Source organism: Salmo salar, chromosome ssa06, assembly GCF_905237065.1.
Source record: "Salmo salar chromosome ssa06, Ssal_v3.1, whole genome shotgun sequence".
NCBI classification, from domain to species: domain Eukaryota; kingdom Metazoa; phylum Chordata; class Actinopteri; order Salmoniformes; family Salmonidae; genus Salmo; species Salmo salar.
The window spans coordinates 63497735-63517684 of NC_059447.1; the positions used below are offsets into that span (position 1 = coordinate 63497735).

General features: G+C 44.2%; 1 protein-coding gene across 2 annotated transcripts in view; it reads right to left on the reverse strand.

Moving 5' to 3' along the window:
- LOC106607809 (exostosin-1) overlaps nucleotides 1-19950 on the reverse strand; it is a 250799-nt gene that overhangs the window by 15257 nt on the left and 215592 nt on the right. For both annotated transcript variants that reach the window (XM_014205176.2, XM_014205174.2), the window contains 4 exons: nucleotides 14418-14537; nucleotides 11388-11520; nucleotides 8074-8192; nucleotides 7628-7723 (listed from right to left, as the gene is read on the reverse strand). In XM_014205176.2, the coding sequence (XP_014060651.1) occupies nucleotides 7628-7723; nucleotides 8074-8192; nucleotides 11388-11520; nucleotides 14418-14537 (468 nt within the window). The remainder of the gene's footprint in view (nucleotides 1-7627; nucleotides 7724-8073; nucleotides 8193-11387; nucleotides 11521-14417; nucleotides 14538-19950) is intronic.

A 19950-nucleotide genomic window follows, 5' to 3' on the forward strand; every position in this document is an offset into this window, starting at 1 on the left:
TCTACGTGACATGGATTCCTTTAATGTCAATAAGTTTACAGTTTGTCTATCAGCATGCCAGTAATACCGTATGGATTTCACGGCGTTTTTCAGAGTAAAGCCTGGAGGACACCTACTAAAGCATTCTCAAACAAAACTCCCTCAGTAATTAGAGGTCAAAATGATCAACATACTATTCACAACAGTGGCATTCATTTAGTTCTGCATTGACAATTACCATACTCAGTATAATGTACTTATTGCTCTAATTTCCCCATCCCCATGTTGTGATGATTACACACTGCTCTGGATGTCAGGCCAGCTGTTGTTGTTGTAATATCGCTCACCCCTCTGTTTCACCCACAGCTCTGCCTTCAGATCTCTATATAGTCTGGAACTCCGATTCCAATACACATCTTCAGGGACTGTTTGTCCTCCACTCTGCCCATCTCTCTCTCTCCCTCTCATCCCCCGTGTCTGTCCCTCTCCGCCTCCTCTGTCCTAGGGCCCACCGTCCTTCGTCCTTGCCCCAGGGCTGCTTTAACTGGTCCCACTGAGACAGAGGCACAGGGTTCTGAGCTCGCTCTCTCTCCTTAACTTTCCTCTCCTTAACTTTCCTCTCCTCTCCTTTCCTCTCCTCTCCTTTCCTCTCCTCTCCTTTCCTCCTCCTCTCCCCTTTCCTTTCCTTTCTCTCCTCTCCCCTTTCCTTTTCCCTTTCCTTTCCTCTCCTCTCCTTTCCTTTCTCCTCTCCTCTCCTTTCCCCTCTCCTCTCCTTTCCCCTCCCTCCTCATTTCCTCTCATTTCCTCTCCTTTCCTCTCCTCTCCCTCCCTCCTTTCCTCTCTCTCCTCACCTTTCCTCTCCTCGCTCTCCTCTCCCCTTTCCTTTCCTCTCCTCGCTCTCCTCTTTCCTTTCCCCTTTCCTTTCCTCTCTGCTCTCCTATCCTCTCTCTCTCCTCTCCTATCCTTTCCCCTCTCCTCTCATTTCCTCTCTCTCCTCTCATTTCCTCTCTCTCTCCATCTCCTCTCTTTCCCCATCTCCTCTCTCTCTCTCCATCTCCTCCCTCCTCTCCTCTCTCCTCTCCTTTCTCTCCTCTCCCCTTTCCTTTCCTTTCTCTCCTCTCCTCTCCCCTTTCCTTTCTCTCCTCTGCCCTTTCCTTTCCTCTCCTCTCCCCTTTCCTTTCCTTTCTCCTCTCCTTTCCTTTCTCCTCTCCTCTCCTTTCCCCTCTCCTCTCCTTTCCCCTCTCCTCTCCTCTCCTTTCCCCTCCCTCCTCATTTCCTCTCATTTCCTCTCTCTCCTCTCCTCTCCTCTCTCTCCTTTCCTCTCTCTCCTCACCTTTCCTCTCCTCGCTCTCCTTTCCTCTCTCTCCTCACCTTTCCTCTCTCTCCTCACCTTTCCTCTCCTCGCTCTCCTCTCCCCTTTCCTTTCCTTTCCTCTCCTCGCTCTCCTCTTTCCTTTCCTCTCCTTTCCTCTCCCCTTTCCTCTCTGCTCTCCTTTCCTCTCTGCTCTCCTATCCTCTCTCTCCTCTCCTATTCTTTCTCCTCTCCTATCCTTTCCCCTCTCATTTCCTCTCTCTCCTCTCATCTCCTTTCCTCTCCTCTCCTTTCCTCTCTCTCCTTTCCTCTCTCTCCTCACCTTTCCTCTCCTCGCTCTCCTCGCTCTCCTCTTTCCTTTCCTCTCCCCTTTCCTTTCCTCTCTGCTCTCCTTTCCTCTCTGCTCTCCTATCCTCTCTCTCCTCTCCTATTCTTTCTCCTCTCCTATCCTTTCTCCTCTCCTATCCTTTCCCCTCTCATTTCCTCTCTCTCCTCTCATTTCCTCTCTCTCTCCCCATCTCCTCTCTCTCTCTCCCCATCTCCTCTCTCTCTCTCCCCATCTCCTCTCTCTCTCTCCCCCATCTCCTCTCTCTCTCTCCCCCCATCTCCTCTCTCTCTCTCCCCTCCCATCTCCTCTCTCTCTCTCCCCATCTCCTCTCTCTCTCTCTCCATCTCCATCTCCTCTCTCTCTCTCCCCATCTCCTCCCTCTCTCTCTCCCCATCTCCTCTCTCTCTCTCCCCATCTCCTCTCTCTCTCTCTCGCCATCTCCTCTCTCTCTCTCGCCATCTCCTCTCTCTCTCCCCCCATCTCCTCTCTCTCCCCCCCTCTCGTCTCTCTCTCCATCTCCTCTCTCTCCATCTCCTCTCTCTCCATCTCCTCTCTCTCCATCTCCTCTCTCTCCATCTCCTCTCTCTCTGGTCTGTGTCAATGGATTTTCCCCCTAGGCAGATATACAGTGATGTATCTCTGAGTCACCTGGTGAAGATGTGGCATCATTCTCATCTCCATTGACTCCTGCTACTTCAAGGCCAATCTTTAGAGGCTTTTCAATTATTTTCGTTATGGGTTAATCCGATTTGATGCCTGGTACACTCATAGTCAAATTTCGAAGCTCAGCAGAGAAAAGTATTTCAATGGCTCAAGTATCATTTCTGAGATTCATTTTTGTCATAGCCCATCTCTTTATAAAATGTACTTCAAGTGCTGTCATAGTGGGGTAAAGATACATTTAAAAAAAATAATAATCTGAGATTAAATATGCATCGCATTATTGTAAACTAAAATTTCATTATGTTTTATAAAAATCCCAAATAAACAATTTTGAAGTTATGGCTAAATATAAAGCCACAAATCAAGTGTCTTTGTCATCTGTTTTCTAGTGGCCCTTGGTCCTTAGTCTGACCAGTCTCTCTCACCCTGTGTATAGCCTGCCTGGGAGACTGTGTGTTCTGGCCTCCTCTGACCTCAATGCATTATGGATCATTAGCCACCCACCTCATGGGCCACGGGGGCCAGAGACACCACCATAGAGTACCGACCAGGGATAACCTCAACCTGACCCAGAAACCCTAACAGGTCCACAGAAACCCATCTCCTTCACCACTGCTGTTTACACAGGCTGTGATTGGAGTTTAAGGGGAAGTGTAGTGAGATAGTTCAGCTTATTTGTACCATGTAGGCATGCTTTTCTGCAATAGAAATAGATTTCCTCCACTTTCAGGATACTTAAAAAACAGACAAATTTGCATTCAAAGTGCAATCAAGTGCCATCATTCCTCAAACGTAACCTACAGCTTGATTTGATTGCATGGTTAGGTGATAAGGATATTGTGAATTTGTAAAATGTGAACATAAGAAATATTGATGAGTAATGAGAAGCCTAATGACGCAATTCAGTAAATTCTGAATTTTCCCTTCCGACATTTAACACAAATATAAATGAATGGACTGAATTGATTCTGAGGATCAAGTTTTAGTTGAAGAGAAACTGGCAGTGTTCAAAAGCATTGGACTCCAACGCAACGATTCAACGCTTTGCAGTAGATCTAACACTTGGAAGTTCCACCTAATTTCTTTATCTGTTCTTATTAACCACGTTCCCTTCTGATGAGACATCTTGTGATCCAGGCTGTATATGAATTTAGCAGGTGATGAAAATAGCTATCTGACGAGGATGGGGAGATGGAGAGGTGCTAATGAGACAGTGAGCCCTTCTTGAGGCGTCACATTGCAGGAGAGGAGCACACTCAGCCAGCCACCCACACACAGCTGTGGAGATGCTACTGTGGAGATCTCACGCACCCCCCCCCCCCCAACACACACACACACACGTCAGTGAAGGGCTTAACTCCAAGCCGTCAGGCCCTGGGAGTGAGTGGCAGGTCTACAGAGAGTAAGGATTGTGATTTAATGTCAGCTGGATATAATGTGATCCATGGCACGGATGCGGGTCAACTTAATTAGCCTTCAAATTGAAACCCACTTGAAGGAAAAAGATGAGGGGACCTATTGTTAGACGTGTTACTTTCCTGAGGATAGAAACACGGAGGAAAAATCGATAATATAATAGGTTGGATTTAATTGAATGGTGCCGGTGACCTCTACTCACGGCTGATTAGCGTGTACTACGGAGCCGCAGTCTCTCCATTGAAATGAAAGAATGATGGAGAGGAGGAGAAAAAAAAAGATAAAAGAGAATGATAGATTACGACGGAGAGGAGAGGGCCTGTGGTTCATCAAGGCCCTTTCACAGCAGCCTGTGTTTTCCCTTGTCTATCACACAATGCATTCATGCAGTAGCATGAAAATGATTCCCCTGCTTTTCACACTACAGATGTAGGATCTTAATTTGAGCCAGTTTGCTACAGCAGAAGTTTTTTCCTGAATTACAGGAAATGTGAATTATTATGTGGATTATAAATAATGGACATTTTTCGTAAGGGAAAAATCAAGCCTGAAATTTCTAAATTGAAATTACAAACTTCAGAAGACTTTATAAACCTCAAATACACTACACGTTTAACATTTCCTGCATTGCAAGAAAGCTTTCTTGCGACATTGATCAAATTAAGATCCTACATCGGTAGCTTGCTAAAAATGAAAACAGTGCGAACACAATGGTGAGTACAGGACCGAAAACACAATAAATGGTTACTGCGTAATAACTCATGGGCCTGTAGTCCTCATGCTAAATAAATAGGTGACATGCATTTAGGAAAACACAGCCTAATTGTTTAAAGAGTATGCCGGCCTTGATGAGATGTAAACCATTAAGGACACACCAGATAATAAAAGCCTCTAGATACACAGCCGCCCTGACTAACATACAATTACTTTGTTCCATTGAACACGCCATACAAAGGCATTTTAATTTATTTTTGATACAATTACTTTCCTTTATTTCGCAGATTACATGAGGGACAAGAAAAGTTGCACAACAGCAGTACATGGAACACATCTGCCGTTGGCTATTACTCTGTCTCCAGGCAGCACTCTGATTCAGTGTGATGTGAACGTTTCAACACAGCAAAGCTTTTATTGTTTGGGGATAGAGCTGCAGAGAATTACTACTCTGGAACAGCTGTCTTGTTAGGCTAGAATACTCAGAGTGAGTAATTAGGGGCCCATAGCTGCCTTTTAGAAAAGCTGTTTATTGTTATAGTGGAAACACATTTTTCTCCATTGCTGTGTTTACTACATGGGAATAAACAGAATCAATTAAGGGAGCTGCCATAGGGTTTTAGGGTCCTGCTCCTGCCTCTATGGGGCAGAATGGAGAGGGCTGCAGTCAGCACTACTCGTGTGTTAGGACAAGAGCTGGGCTGCTGCTTGGGTATGAAACAACTGAGGAGGGTGTGCGTGTGTGTATTTGTGTGTGAGACGGAGACGCACACACAGAGAGAGAGAGAGAGAGAGAGAGAGCGAGCGAGAGAGATTTGACTGGAGAGAGAGAGAGAGATTTGACTGAAGAAAGAGAGAGATTTGACTAAAGAGAGAGAGAGAGAGAGAGAGAGAGAGAGAGAGAGAGAGAGAGAGAGATTTGACTGGAGAGAGAGAGATTTGACTGGAGAGAGAGAGAGATTTGACTAGAGAGAGAGAGAGAGATTTGACTGGAGAGAGAGAGAGAGATTTGACTGAAGAAAGAGAGAGATTTGACTGGAGAGAGAGAGAGATTTGACTGGAGAGAGAGAGAGAGAGAGATTTGACTGAAGAAAGAGAGAGATTTGACTAGAGAGAGAGAGAGAGAGAGAGAGAGAGAGAGAGAGAGAGAGAGATTTGACTGGAGAGAGAGAGATTTGACTGAAGAAAGAGAGATTTGACTAGAGAGAGAAAGAGAGAGATTTGACTGAAGAAAGAGAGAGATTTGACTGGAGAGAGAGAGAGATTTGACTGGAGAGAGAGAGAGAGATTTGACTGAAGAAAGAGAGAGATTTGACTAAAGAGAGAGAGAGGGAGAGAGAGAGAGAGAGAGCGAGAAAGAGCAAGAGAGCGAGCAAGAGATTTTGTGGAATTCTGTGGTACGCAGCAAGCATGACACTGCTGATTGGAATTCCACTTTGTCTTCAAGTAATATTTATTTTGTAAATGGAATGCTCCAAATAACACAATCTGAGTGATTATTTGGACTCAATGAACGGTTGGAAGAATCGTACTGTATACATTTTTTATGAAAATTGTTAGATTGAAACCAAATCAAATCAAACATTATTTGTGACATGCACCAAATACAACAAGCCCTTAACCAACAGTGCAGTTCAAGAAAGAGTTAAGAAAATGTTTACCAAATAAACTAAAAGTAAATAATAATAAAAAGTTATATACATGGGGTACCGATACCGAGTCAGTGTGCAGGGGTACAGGTTAGTCCAGGTCATTTGTACATGTAGGTAGGGGTGAAATGACTATGCATAGATAATAAACAGCGAGTATCAGCAGTGTACAAAACAAATGGATGGGGGGTGTCAATGGAAATAGTCCGGTGGCCATTTGATTAATTGTTCAGCAGTCTAATGGCTTGGGTGTAGAAGCTGTTAAGGAGCCTTATGGTCCTAGACTTGGCGCTCCGGTACCGCTTGCCGTGCGGTAGCAGAGAAAACAGTTTATGACTTGGGTGACTGGAGTCTGACAATTTTTGGAGCTTTCCTCTGACACCGGCTATTATATAGGTCCTGGATGGCAGGAAGCTTGGCCCCAGTGATGTACTGGGCCGTTCGCACTACCCTCTGTAGCGCCTTGCGGTCAGATGCCGAGCAGTTGCCAGTGATGCAACCGGTCAGGATGCTCTAGATGGTGCAGCAGTAGAACTTTGAGAGGATCTGGGGACCCATGCCAAATCTTTTCAGTCTCCTGATGGGGAATAGGTGTTGTCGTGCCCTCTTCACGACTGTCTTGGTGTGTTTGGACCATGATAGTTCGTTGGTGATGTGGACACCAAGGAACTTGAAACTCTCGACCCGCTCCACTACAGCCCGGTTGATGTTAATGGGGGCCTGTTCGGCCCGCCTTTTCCTGTAGTCCACGATCAGGGGACACATTGAGGGACAGGTTGTTGTCCTGGCACCACACTGCCAGGTCTCTGACCTCCTCCCTATAGGCTGTCTCATCGTTGTCGGTGATCAGGCCTATCACTGTTGTGTCGAAGCAAATTTAATGATGGTGTTTGAGTCTTGTTTGGCCACGCAGTCGTAGGTGAACAGGGAGTACAGGAGGGGACTAAGTACACACCCCGGAGGGGCCCCAGTGTTGCGGATCAGCGTGGCAGACGTGTTGTTGCCTACTCGTACCACCAGGGGGCGGCCTGTCAGGAAGTCCAGGATCCAGTTACAGAGGGAGGTGTTTAGATCCAGGGTCCTTTAGTGTGTTATAAAATGCTTGCATTCAGTAAGAGCATTTGTCCTCTTTGGAAGTATGATGTCTGGTGTACTTACTCCTATTGTTTTCAAAGCTCATAAGAACACCGCAAAGGTGTACCTTACTATAGCATTACTAAAACGATTCAGCTGAGGCTTGGCACAGTAATGGCCCTTTGTGTGTTTCAACTAGAGACCTCCTGGAACGCTCCTGGAAGCAGCCTCATGCTGTGTCATGGCTCAACAGTCAGGGTAAGCTTAGCTCAGATCCCAGGAGGCAGCCACACTCAGTCATGGCCAATTCCAAAAAGTAGAAATGAACGAAAAGCTTGAATGGATTTTATGAGGCATTTACGACTGCATTTTATCTCCCCTGACTTTAACGACCCCGCTCATTCCCGCTGAATGATCAAGACTCAATAAAACACATTAGAATCGATAGCGAAACATGTCGTCTCAACGCCGGCATAACTAGGAAAACTCGTACCTTTCTCTCTCCCTCAATGACAGTGATAGGCACGGTGGTGGAGGGCCACTTGCTCTTCGGAGGTAAAGGCTTGTCACAATTCCACAGCACAATGATCTGCGAATAAAACAAGAAAGTGGAATCTCAATTCAAAGAGCATTGACCCCACTGTACATGTAGCCATTGGTTTGTAGCAGCGGATACACAGCCGAGTTGAGTCGGTCTTTCCTTGCAAACTTTGATCATATCTAGTTCAATATAACACGCGGCGGCATGCCATGACTACAGTATAGTTGTAAAGCTTTATCCTACATCAACTGAATTCTGTTCTTTCATACATTAATTACAGTATAAAAAGCAATGGTCTCCATCCCTGCAGTTCCGCCTCAGCTCACGGGTCTGCGCTCCATAGAATTAGCAATTAGATACTAATTTCATTTAATAGGCTCTCTATGCTGAGCTCTCACCTGTGCACAGAACTTCGATTTGGCAACTGCGATGATGAGCTTGACTACGGGCTGCAGCTGAGACTGGAGAGGAGTCACAGCCTGGATAACAGCAGTGAACTCCTGGGACGGGCTCTTCCCTGCAACCACACAGAGAGACACACACCTTAACACAAACCTTCAGAGACACACTTCAACACATTCACCTTTTGACCCACAGCTTCAGAATAGACTGAGACCGGACTCTCCAGTCCATCTACCTCCTCACGCCTAAATGGGCACCTAGTGCACTTACAGCATCCCAATCAATCTCTCTGACACGGGGCTGTGGGTCTCTCCGGCCTCTAGTGTACAGGCCTCCATTTATGGATCTACTCCTGTTAATGGGGGTGGAGGCTGTGTGGTCACACAAGGATGCCCCCTTGACGTGGGATGTGATAGCTTACTTGTGCTGACCGTTCGGATGTCTCTATTTTTGGAGCAGAACATTTGCCTGAATAGGAGGATTGCCCTTTGCAGACATTGTTGAATGAGCAAAGAAAGCTGTAGAACATATCTGTGAAAATCTTCAGAGGGATTCTGTACTGCATTAGGACCTTGTTCTCATCCTGTCATCGAAAGCCTTGATAAAGTGTTTAACTCTGGCAACGCTTGTGTAGAAGAAATGTTTCCTTCGGGAAACCCCACAGTCATTTCTGGTAGCCATTTTAAGTTCAAACAAACGTTCGAATCAAACATTAAACTGCAAATATACCAAGCAGAACAGGCTCAATAATATTTCAAATGACTTTCATTGAAAGAACTGTGATCAAAGTTGCTTGAAAAGTTTCCCAAACTGTTGTTAAGATGGGGGGAAAATATTTAACATTCCAACAAGGTATGCTCTTGCATTGATCCAATATTTATTGCCACTCCACTGGCTTAAATGCTCGATAATTATATAACACACCTTAAACAACTGCAGCAGAGTACGCTCTTACATTCACATTTGTGAAAAAGGAGCCTCATTTCGTGGTCCCATCTTATCTTGAGTGACTGCCCTTTGCAGGTTACCCTACTACTGTAAGCCTAGTGGAGGTGTGTGTCGCTGGATTGGTTATGCAGGTTACTGGCCTTTACGCTGGTTACTGGCCTTTACGCTGGTTACTGGCCTTTACGCTGGTTACTGGCCTTTACGCTGGTTACTGGCCTTTACGCTGGTTACTGGCCTTAGCGAAGGAGCTCTAGAAATGTTAATCAGAAAGGTTCAACGTGGTATGGAACGTGCTCAGAAAGTAGACCCTAATATTGACAGAACGAAGTCAAACTGTACTATGGTAATGGGGGGGGGGAAATCACACTCATCGCAATGGACCGGAACAATCATGCTCAGCAAACGAGGCAATTTTGAGGGTTTTCCGGACCATAAAAGAAAGCCAGGTTGGCTCAAATCAGACACAGACCTTGCAGACCCTGTGGCATAATTAACACTACCTCACAAGGAGCAGTGGTATGACTGCAGAGGAGAAAGCTGTTAGGGGTTTCTGAACCTCGCTGAGATCTAGCTGCTGTAGTCGTCGTCGTGGTAACCTTGAAAATAATTAGTAGTGCCGGGGAAGTGAGGAGGTGTGGTGACGTGGGCAAGTGTTACCGCCTTTTCACACAAAGTGGTGGTGGACATGTATGATGACTGTGTTGCTGACTGTTTATCTAACAGCAATAACTTGCAGTTTCTTCGAGCAGCTTCCTGGAACTAGTCCTTCTCCACGATGCCGACTTGGCACAATGCAATGAGAGAAGACTGTGTGGAACCGCATATGCAGCAGTCAGATTAATTCACATTGTTTTTGATGCACTGCCAATCTAATCCAAAGATTTAGACAAGATATATTTTCCCCCTCATGTGAAAGGCTATAATGAAGCTTCCGATTGAGATTGATTGACAGCTCATTAGTGTCACTGTTTGCTGGATAGCTTGCAGAGAAAAGAAAGATAGATTGACAACAATTCCTGCTAATAATAAAGAGTGCTTCAACATGGTCCTGCTGATCATTTTCACTCAAAATATTTGAGTTCAAACAAAATTCAGTTGAGACATTACATCTCATGAGTAAAAATTTGAACTCAAATGGCGATGAGAATTGGTTTTGATGACTGCGGATAACAAGCAGAGTTTCTACAGCGAACATTCAAACAGTTTTTTTGCAGTGAATGGGCCTATCTTTTCTCATCCACTGCTTTGGCATGTCTTCATACATTCCCAGTAGCTTTAAACACGGTTAAAAGAGAATTGTGAAGCAAACAGCCTGTGAAGTACATGATAGGAGGTGCCAAAGCATCTGGACTCTCTACTTAACAAGTTGGAAATCCAATTTGTGATTTTGAGGCGGTATACCCAGTCATCAAGACCCCCAGAGATGGAGCCCAACATCGCCTTCTTTTCTACTTCTCAGAGAAAATATATTCGGCACAGATGCTGTCCTAATAGCAAAATATTGTAACATCAACTTTAAATTCCACAGAGACAAATAAAAGCTTTAAAAACAGTACATTTACAGAATTTACATAGGCCTAAACCGCAGATGTGAACTTTTGAACTACGTAGAAAAGTTTTGAACCCCTTCGCCATTCAGAATTACGGAAAGAGAGACTAATAACGCCTGTGTATTACCGGCATTGACGACAAGATATTCCTCCAGAACTGGCAAAAACTTCATTTACCGCGGTAGCATAAAGCAAACTGCACATTCCTCCTGTCCTTAACACCTTAGAGAAAGACAAGCATCTATCTGAGTTATGGCTTCATCCCAGTTCTCCTCGCAGAACCGCGGCAGCAGCACAGTTCATAGTGCACAGCTCCAAGGCGCTCCATGCAGGAGGGAATGCACAAGACACTGACTGCTCTGCTACAGCCCTGTTCCATCTCAGTGATGCCTGGCTGACTGACTCTAGGAAGGACTTGACCCTCGCCCATTAATGGCACTGCAGATAGAATATGGGATACTATACACCAGTTCCCAAAGGTTAAATCCATTACACTTTCAGCTGTAAAGTGCATTGGTCGGTCCCCAAACATGAACTTCAGTTAATGTACAATGTGTCTATGGTTGGTTAGCATGAGCAACAATTTCATGGAATGTAGCATTTGGGGGAAATAGAAAACAGGATGGGGGAAGAGGTGACGAGCGCACATTGACGTTAGTGCCTCCGCAATGAACTGGCTGTGAATGAAGACCTAAAGGACCGAGCAAAGGTCTGATCCTTTTGTGATTGTGTTTCAACAGCTCCCATGCGTATAGAAGAGGAGTCTGTTATACAGACACATAATACCAGGTCATTAATAGGCTCCAACTCACCCAGTGAGGAGTAATAGAAGGGGAACACGGCAGCGTCGGTGGAGAACTGAGGCAGAACGTACAGTCCACCAGGCAACGAATTCCACATCAACTTGTTCCTGGATATGTGTGAATTTATTCTGTCTTGGATTAGCTACAGAAAAAGAAACAACACAGAGAGAAGGAGAGAGGAGAAGAGAGAGAGAGAGAGAGAGGATTAGTGTTTAGAAGCTGCTCGCTCTGCAGGAGGCTGGGTCTGATGGACGTGGCCATGTTGTCGAGCAGCGTCTCTGACGCAGAATACGCCTCATACCCTCAGCTGGGACTGACTCCCACTCACCCAGGTACAACTGTTACCCTGCATGTTGACTGTGGAGATTGGACCTGTATCTCCTCCCATGTCGCAATATATGATAAGTATGATGACTGTGCTGCTGACAGTTTATCTGACAGCAACAACTTGCACCGTTTCTTAGTCTGTAAGGAGTTATTTGCATGCAGTGGTCATGCTTTACATAAAGATCAGCCATGGGTCCCGATACTAGTTGTGTCAATGGAGACAAAATACAGCGTTAATCAAAGTCATTAACATTAACAGTTATTTCATATCAGCCATATTCTTTTGATTGCTCTTTCCAATGGACCCCTGACTCACTGCCTGTCCTGATATAGAAAGGCTACAGCTCCACTGCCAGAGACCATATGTCTCCTCTCCTGCCTCTCAGAGCCTGGTCCTTTCCAGGCTGCTTCCACCGTTTCTACTGTGGTTTCCTAATGAGGTTGTGAGATAGGCCTTAATAAGCACCCCCTGAGTTAAAGGAGGCGAGGGGTCGACCCCTCACTGCTGTTTACTCACTGCTAGGTGATGATCTTCATTTCTGTTGCTAAAGATACCTCCGTAGTACAAAGGCACCTTCTCTTCCAGTTGCTACAGTTTCCTCTGTCTGGTTTACACTTTCTCAAAATGTATCTGAAAACTCCATTGACAGATTCAGGTCTAATAAACCTGGCTGAGGGAAGAGTAACGTCTGGCTGTTTGTAATGCGGCCTCCTCGGGGTGATTTGCATAACAGTTTACAGTCCATGTGGCCGTCTAGTACCAGGAACACTGACATGACAGATGCCTTTTGATCTATATGGAGAGTTAGCTGGCACTTCCTGCAAGCCTCACAACAGCACTGTGTATGCCTGGGGATATTTAGGATGCCTCATTTCCCCCATTTTGTCAGTCGGCATGTAGCCCGAGCATTTAGAACTTCTGCACAATGGTAAATATGCATGGAGACGGGCCTAATTTTGTCCCTGTTGGATTTGGACTAGGCACCTGGTGGTGACGTTCGCCCGGCAACACATAAAACCAACACTCGGCCCTAATCCCAAACCCAATTCATCACAAAGTGCTGCTGTGGCTCCCTTTGAAGAACCATGACGGAATGCCTAAAATATACCCGACTCACTTCCTCTTTTCCCCCTCCTTCTGTCATTGTTTCCTTTGATATGAAGTGGTGAATTGTAGGTATAGTACAAGGAATGGAGTAAAGACAGAGACTGGGGAAATGAAACACTGACACCCTCCAGAAGAGAAGAATAAACAACAGGGACAAAGACATATAGGTGACAGGTTGGAGTGTCTGTTGAGTGAGTTCTAAATTAGGGCTTCCACCACTATTCTAACTTACAAGAGTAGTTTCTGAATGTGTAAGTGATACAGTCAATTGTGTAAGTAGGTTCATACACTGAGTGTACAAAACATTAGGTGCACCTTCCTAATATTGAGTTGCACCCCCTTTCCCCTCAGAACTGCCTCAAATCATCAGGGCATGGACTCCACAAGGTGTCGAACATGTTCCACAGGGATGTTGGCCCATGTTGACTCCAATGCTTCCCACAGTTGTGTCAAGTTGGCTGGATGTCATTTTGGTGGTGGACCATTCTTGACACAGACAGGAAACTGTTGAGCATGAAAAACCCAGCAGCGTTGCAGTTCTTGAGACACTCAAACCGGTGAACCTGGCACCTACTACCATACCGTTCAAAGGCACTTCAATCTTTTGTCTTGCCAATTCACCCTCTGAATGGCACACATACACAATCCATGTCTCAATTGTCTCAAGGCTTAAAAATCCTTCTTAACCTGTCTCCTCCCCTTCACCTACACTGATTGAAGTGGATTTAACAAGTGACATCAATAAGGGATCATAGCTTTCACCTGGATTCACCTGGTCACTGTATGTCATGGAAAGAACAGGTGTTCCTAATGTTTGGTACACTAAGTGTATAAAAATGAATTGAAAAAAATCAGACCAAAGTAAAACCGTTCTCCCCAGAAGAAAAAGACAAAAGCTAAACAGTTGAATGAGACAGAGGGGTGCACAGAGAGCCTATGAAAATGTTCAGATGTTACCCTGCTCTGAACTGTACCTCTCATACCTGCAGGCCAAAACACTTCACAGCTGGGCTTCCTCTCCACACATCTTACCATCAAACAAAAAATGGGATTTCAGATTTTTCTAGGGGAAACATGATCATTATTTAAACTTTGTTCTGAGGGGACACTATATTTGAGGGTGTGACAACAATAACTGGTAGCAGGATAACAGAAGGGGACGTTTTTTTAAGTAACCCCAGCTACCCGTCTACGTACTGTAGTCCCCAGACATTTAAGTTGCCAGAGGAAACTGTTACACTGCAGTCTCTTTTGATCATGGCAGGTTCTGACTAACTGTCTGTTCTGGGGAAGAGCCTGATGAAAGCCTTTTGTGTCGGTTTCCCCCCAGAGACTGAGACAGAAGAGAGAGTATAGTGAAAACACTCCTAAAGTAAGAGCCAGACTGTCAGGAGGAGTAAGAAAAAAAACAAACAGGGGAAATTAAGAACTTGGTTGGGGAACGCTGTTGTACAGTCACCATCAATTCATCCTGGCCACTTGTGCACATTATAGAAAAGGCTATCCGTTATCCTGGCTGCTGGCTGTCTGGCCTTGCAATCCTCCCAACCTGCTCCCACCCACTCCCAATTCACATCAACAGTTCTAGAAACGGGAGAGCTTACCTCTAACGTAGTTAATACTATTTTTGCTACCGAAGAAAAATAAGCATCCCAGAGGAACTGAGTCTGCTGCCTGAGCGCCAATATTTTGTCATGGTCCACAGATCTGGTAATTGAAGAAACCTGGGGAAAAAAGGACAGAGTAAAACATTTAATGAGTGTGAGGGAGTGGGGGAACATGGGTTATTCTCTGGACAGATGTGATTAGGTGAAATCCTCCTTCCCGAGGGAGGCCCATGGACACACTGACTCCTCCCCTGGGAGCCATAGCAACACTCTCTGTAGGATTCTAACCTCCCTTTAGTGGCTACTACTTGAGGGACCAATGACATCGTTAACGATGGTACTCAACGGTCAAATTACACTGTCATTTGTGTGTCAGAGGACTAATGGAATTTGCTGTCATATCGTTCCAATTGAGGACTATCCTCTCCAGTGGTATCTCCAAGCACAGGCCATACTGCTAGAGAGAAACAGAGGTGTTGGTATGTACTGGTAAACCAGCCTTGTGTGAGAGAGGGTGAGCCCCTCAGTTAGGGATCATGTCACTCCTGTGGCAAACACACAACGCTATCAAACCCTGCTAACTAACAGACAGCACTGCATCACTGTTCTGTCCTGTCACTTCTCATCTCTGAGTCTCCTCATCAATTATACAAACATCGAAACATACAATTGACAATGTGACACGTGGCAGGAGAGGGGGCAAGAGAGACAAATCAGCGTTGTCACAATGAACGTCACATTTCTTACCCCCAAATCACAAAGACAACCCCCCTCCACCTGAAGCCTGAAAACAATGTTTGTTTGAGCTGATGTTTGGCAGTGACAGTATTTCTAGTTTTAATACAGTCAGAGGCAGGATATAAATAACGGCAATCGAATCACACCCCCTCTCTCCATTAGTGTTTATGTGTCTCCACTGTGGGGGAATATGCTACTCCACATGTTGTGCTGAGTTGTTGCATGTCATTCTTCAACATAATTGAACGCAATGAGATTCCATTTTCACAGCAGGTGCAGCAACTTGATTGTCGTGTAAAACCAAAACAGTGGATTGACTTAAAAACTCTCCTTCACTCTCATTATGTCCCAACACACACCACACAGCCACAGCAGTATGGTGTGGGAGCCATTTACAAACTCTGGGTACAAAGACGGATGTACAGTGGGGTCCGGAATTACTTGGTTCCTTGTTAAAGATGAGTAAAAAACACTGTATAAAATAAAAAATTAAAATACTGAGCTATATTTTATGATCCAAAACATGGAAAGAATATATTATTTTATACTAATACAATTGCTCAGAGAAAGAGATTCTGTTTTAACAAGTAATTAAACAAATCTCAAAAAGCTAAGGGTCAAAATTATTGGATCCCTTGTTTTCGATAGTCCAGCACCCTCCCTTTGCGAGGATAACTACAATGAGCCTATTTCTAAAATGTTTTATGAGATTGGAGAACACATTGGGAGGGATCTTAGACCATTCCTACAGAATCTTTCCAGATCCTTGATATCCTTCGTCTGTGCTTATGGACTGTCCTCATCAATTCAAATTACAGGTTTTCAACAGGGTTCAAGACCAGAGACTAAGAGGGCCACTGCAAAATGTTGATTCTGTGGTAAATTAACCATTTCTTTGTGCTTGAGGTTATTGTCTTGCTGGAAGATCCAAGTTTCAGCCTCCTGGCAGAGTCAACCAGGTTTTTGGCTAAAATAAGTTCATGATGCCGTTGACCTTAACAAGGGCCTCAGGACCAGTGGAAGCAAAATAGCCCCAGAACATCAAAGATCCACCACCATATTTTACAGTAGGGATGAGGTATTTTCTGCACATGCACTGTTCTTTCAAAGGCGAAACCCACCATTGGTGTGCGTGGCCAAAGAGCTCTATTTTCATGTCATCTGATCACCTGGATTTTACTAAACGGCATTGGATTGGCACCGGTGCTATGGTGATCATGACATGAAAATAGAGTTCTTTAGCCACGCACAAGAACATAATGCAGAACACATCTCATTCCCATGATATCAAGTATCTGGAAAGATTATATACGGAGGAATGATCTAACATACCTCCAAATGTGTTCTCCAATCTCAAAACATTATAGAAAAAGGCTCAGTGTCGTTATCCTCGCAAGGAGAGGGTGCTGGAGTATGGGAAACACAGAATCCAATCATTTTGACCCCTAACTTTTAGAGATTTTTTGTATTACTTGTTAAACAAACTCTCTTGCTATGTATTAGTATAAAAGAATATAATTCTTCAATTATTTTGAGCATACAATATACTGTAGCTCAGTATTTGTTATATTTATTTTATATAGTATTTTTTGCCCATCTTTAGCACGTGATCCAATAATTCCGGACCCACTTTAAGTTATTATCTTGACAATAATAACCATGTTAATATCTCTGTTTGTACATAGGAGTTTATCTTACATGCATATAAAGAGCACAATGGCTTATCTTACTTACAATGAAGTAAGAAGATAATCGATACATGTAAACAATCTCAATAGCCATTTATTTGTAATTTTTGGAGTGTATAAAAGTTGCAGTGCCGTCACAAATGTTTCTGATTTGTTTTTAATCAAACACAGTTAGCTGGTTCTTTTCCATAAACAACTCATGCAAATCTTCATCATAAGCAAGTTGGGTTTTAATAGGAAATTAGATTTAAATGGAAAATACATTTTCTCAGAGAAAACCACTGACATTTACATGGAACAATCTAAACACAAAATGGAACTACAAATCAGAAGTGTTTTAACCCTTCTAACTTCGACAACGTTCCTCACCTTTTAGCATCCTTTTGTATCTAACTCCCACTCTGAATGCCTGAGGGCTCCATGGCTTTTCTTCTGACGCCAGTGTGAATGCAGTTCTACACAACTTGTAAGGAAATCATTTAATTACATGGAACAATTATTTGTGCTTTTAATGCACAAATACTGTCATGATTACTGTCATTGTGTTTTTTAATTTTCTTCTGAAGACAAAATGTCCCTAAGTGCCTCATATCCCGTCACAGCATATCATACACTACATGACCAAATGAATGTGGACACCTGCTCGTCGAACATCTCACTCCAAACTCATGGGCATTAATATGGAGTTGGTCCCCCCCCCCTTGCTGCACTCTTCTAGATGTTGGAACCAGGGCCGTAATTATAATATATATTGGGGGGGGACACATCCCCCCAATATTCAAATATGCTCAAAATGTCCCACCCAATATACTGATATATAAAAATAAAAAAACAATTGCTATGCTATGACAGGCAACCACACACCGCCGCCCGAAATAATCATTAGCAAATGTAATCAAAATCATAACTAAACTTAACAAATTGCCATTATTATTACTAACAGTTCTAGTATTACAGGATAGGGCCTTCCCAACATCTGTTATATCTGTCCCAACATCTGTCCCAACATCTGTCCCAACTGTTGCCACAAAATTGGAAGCACAGAATCGTCTACAATATAATTGTATGCTCTAGCCCGAACCATGAAAAACAGCCCCAGACAATTCTTCCTCGTCCACCAAACTTAACAGTTGGCACTATGCATTGGGGAAGGTAGCATTCTGCTGGCATCCGCCAAACCCAGATTCATCCGCCGGACTGCCAGACTGGTGAAGCATGATTCATCACTCCAGAGAACGCGTTTCCACTTGTCCAATGGCGGTGAGCTTTACACCACTCCAGCTGACGCTTGGCATTGCGCATGGTGATTTTAGACTTGTGTGCGGCTGCTCGGCCATGGAAACCCATTTCATAAAGCTCCCATAAACGGTTCTTGTGCTGATGTTGCTTCCAGAGGCTGTTTGGAACTCAGTAGTGAGTGTTGCAACCAAGGACAGACAATTTTCACGCGGTCCCGTTCTGTGAGCTTGTGTGGCCTACCACTTCGTGGCTGAGCAGATGTTGCTCCTAGACGTTTCCACTTCACAATAACATCACGTACAGTTGACTGGGACAGCTCTAGCAGGGCAGAAATTTGACGAACTGGCTTGTTGGAAAGGTGGCGTCCTATGACGGTGCCACGTAGAAAGTCACTGAGCTCTTCAGTATGGCCATTCTACTGCCAATGTTTAGCTATGGAGATTGCATGGCTGTCAGTGGCGTGTATTCATGAATTCCAAGAGAAGCCAGGCTTCCCCAAAAAATAGAGAAATAAAAAAATGTAAATCTATCTTTCGTCTCTCTGTGTTTCATAATCTTCCTTCAATTAGGGCGGCGCACAATTGGCCCAGCATTGTCCGGGTTTGGCCGGGATAGACCGTCATTGTAAATAAGAATTTGTTTTTATCGGACTTACCTAGTTAAATAAAGGTAGACATTTTTGCAAGATAGCATTCGGGCTTTCGAAAAAAGCACCCCTCTGTCTCTCTACGTGTTGGCCATCTATCTGATACTGTCTGGTCCAAACGAGTATGACATTGTTGCCGCCCGTAGCATTGAAGGCAAGGAAAGCCAGCAAGCATCTGGCCTCCTTTGACAAAAACATTTTTGAAAATGTTTTGCCAATCAGCGTTGAGCTAAACTGTGAATGGTCCTGGCACACCCCCAAAAAAGTGCCAATGGAAGCCAGCTTGGATTTGGCGTCACTCCTATCAAATCCCATTGAGAGCATACACCATTGACAGAAAAACTAGAATTCGTTGTGCATCTCGTTGTGTTGTTGTCCTCTGATGGCTAGCTACTCAGCTAGCTAAAATTGTCCCTTTCCTAAATTAGCCATGGATGGAGATGGGGATTTGGACTTGTGGTTTTACTTAATTCTTTGTACTGGCCAATGATTATAACAGCAATTCTGATCCAACCATTAATTCATTAATTGTTGTGTCCCTGGCCTGAGAGAATGGAAGTTCAATATGTAGCTAGATGTAGAAGGTTAATGTTAACTAGCTAACATTGCCCATTAATGAAAGTTAGGCTAGCGAGCAAGCATTTTAGCCAGGTAGTCTAGGACAACCACAAATAAAAGTGTGTACTGTATGACAGAGTGATACCATCAACATGAAAGAGAGGAGGATGAGATTGGCGTTTCTCTACGAGTAGGGTGAGTCAACATGTTTTTCTACTTGCACGAACGCACACACACAAATTGATTGGACTAAATTGTTTTTGGTATCTTATAGGTATAGTTGAAATGTTGAAGTTGAAATGTTGCTGGAATAGTGGAGGCAGCTCCTGTTTTCTGTTTGACTTGCAGTAACTCTGTGGCTCTAAATCAATAGTTGTTCAGTGGTCTGAAAATGTCGGAAACATTCACTTGCTTGACCATACTGTAGGTCTGTTACATGCAATATGCTTTGTGGACTTCACTGGACAGGGGTTGCTATCCGGTTTTGTGATAAAACAAAGGTGTTGTTGAATTGATTCTGCTACGGTTTTCTTATTGTCTGGGCCTTTAGGCCTATATATCACGGTCGCAAGGCATATGAATTAACAGGTTATAGCGCAAACAAAGCAATAAATCACAACAAGTCGTAATACGGCTTTTTCTGGGGGGGTGGGGGGCTTCC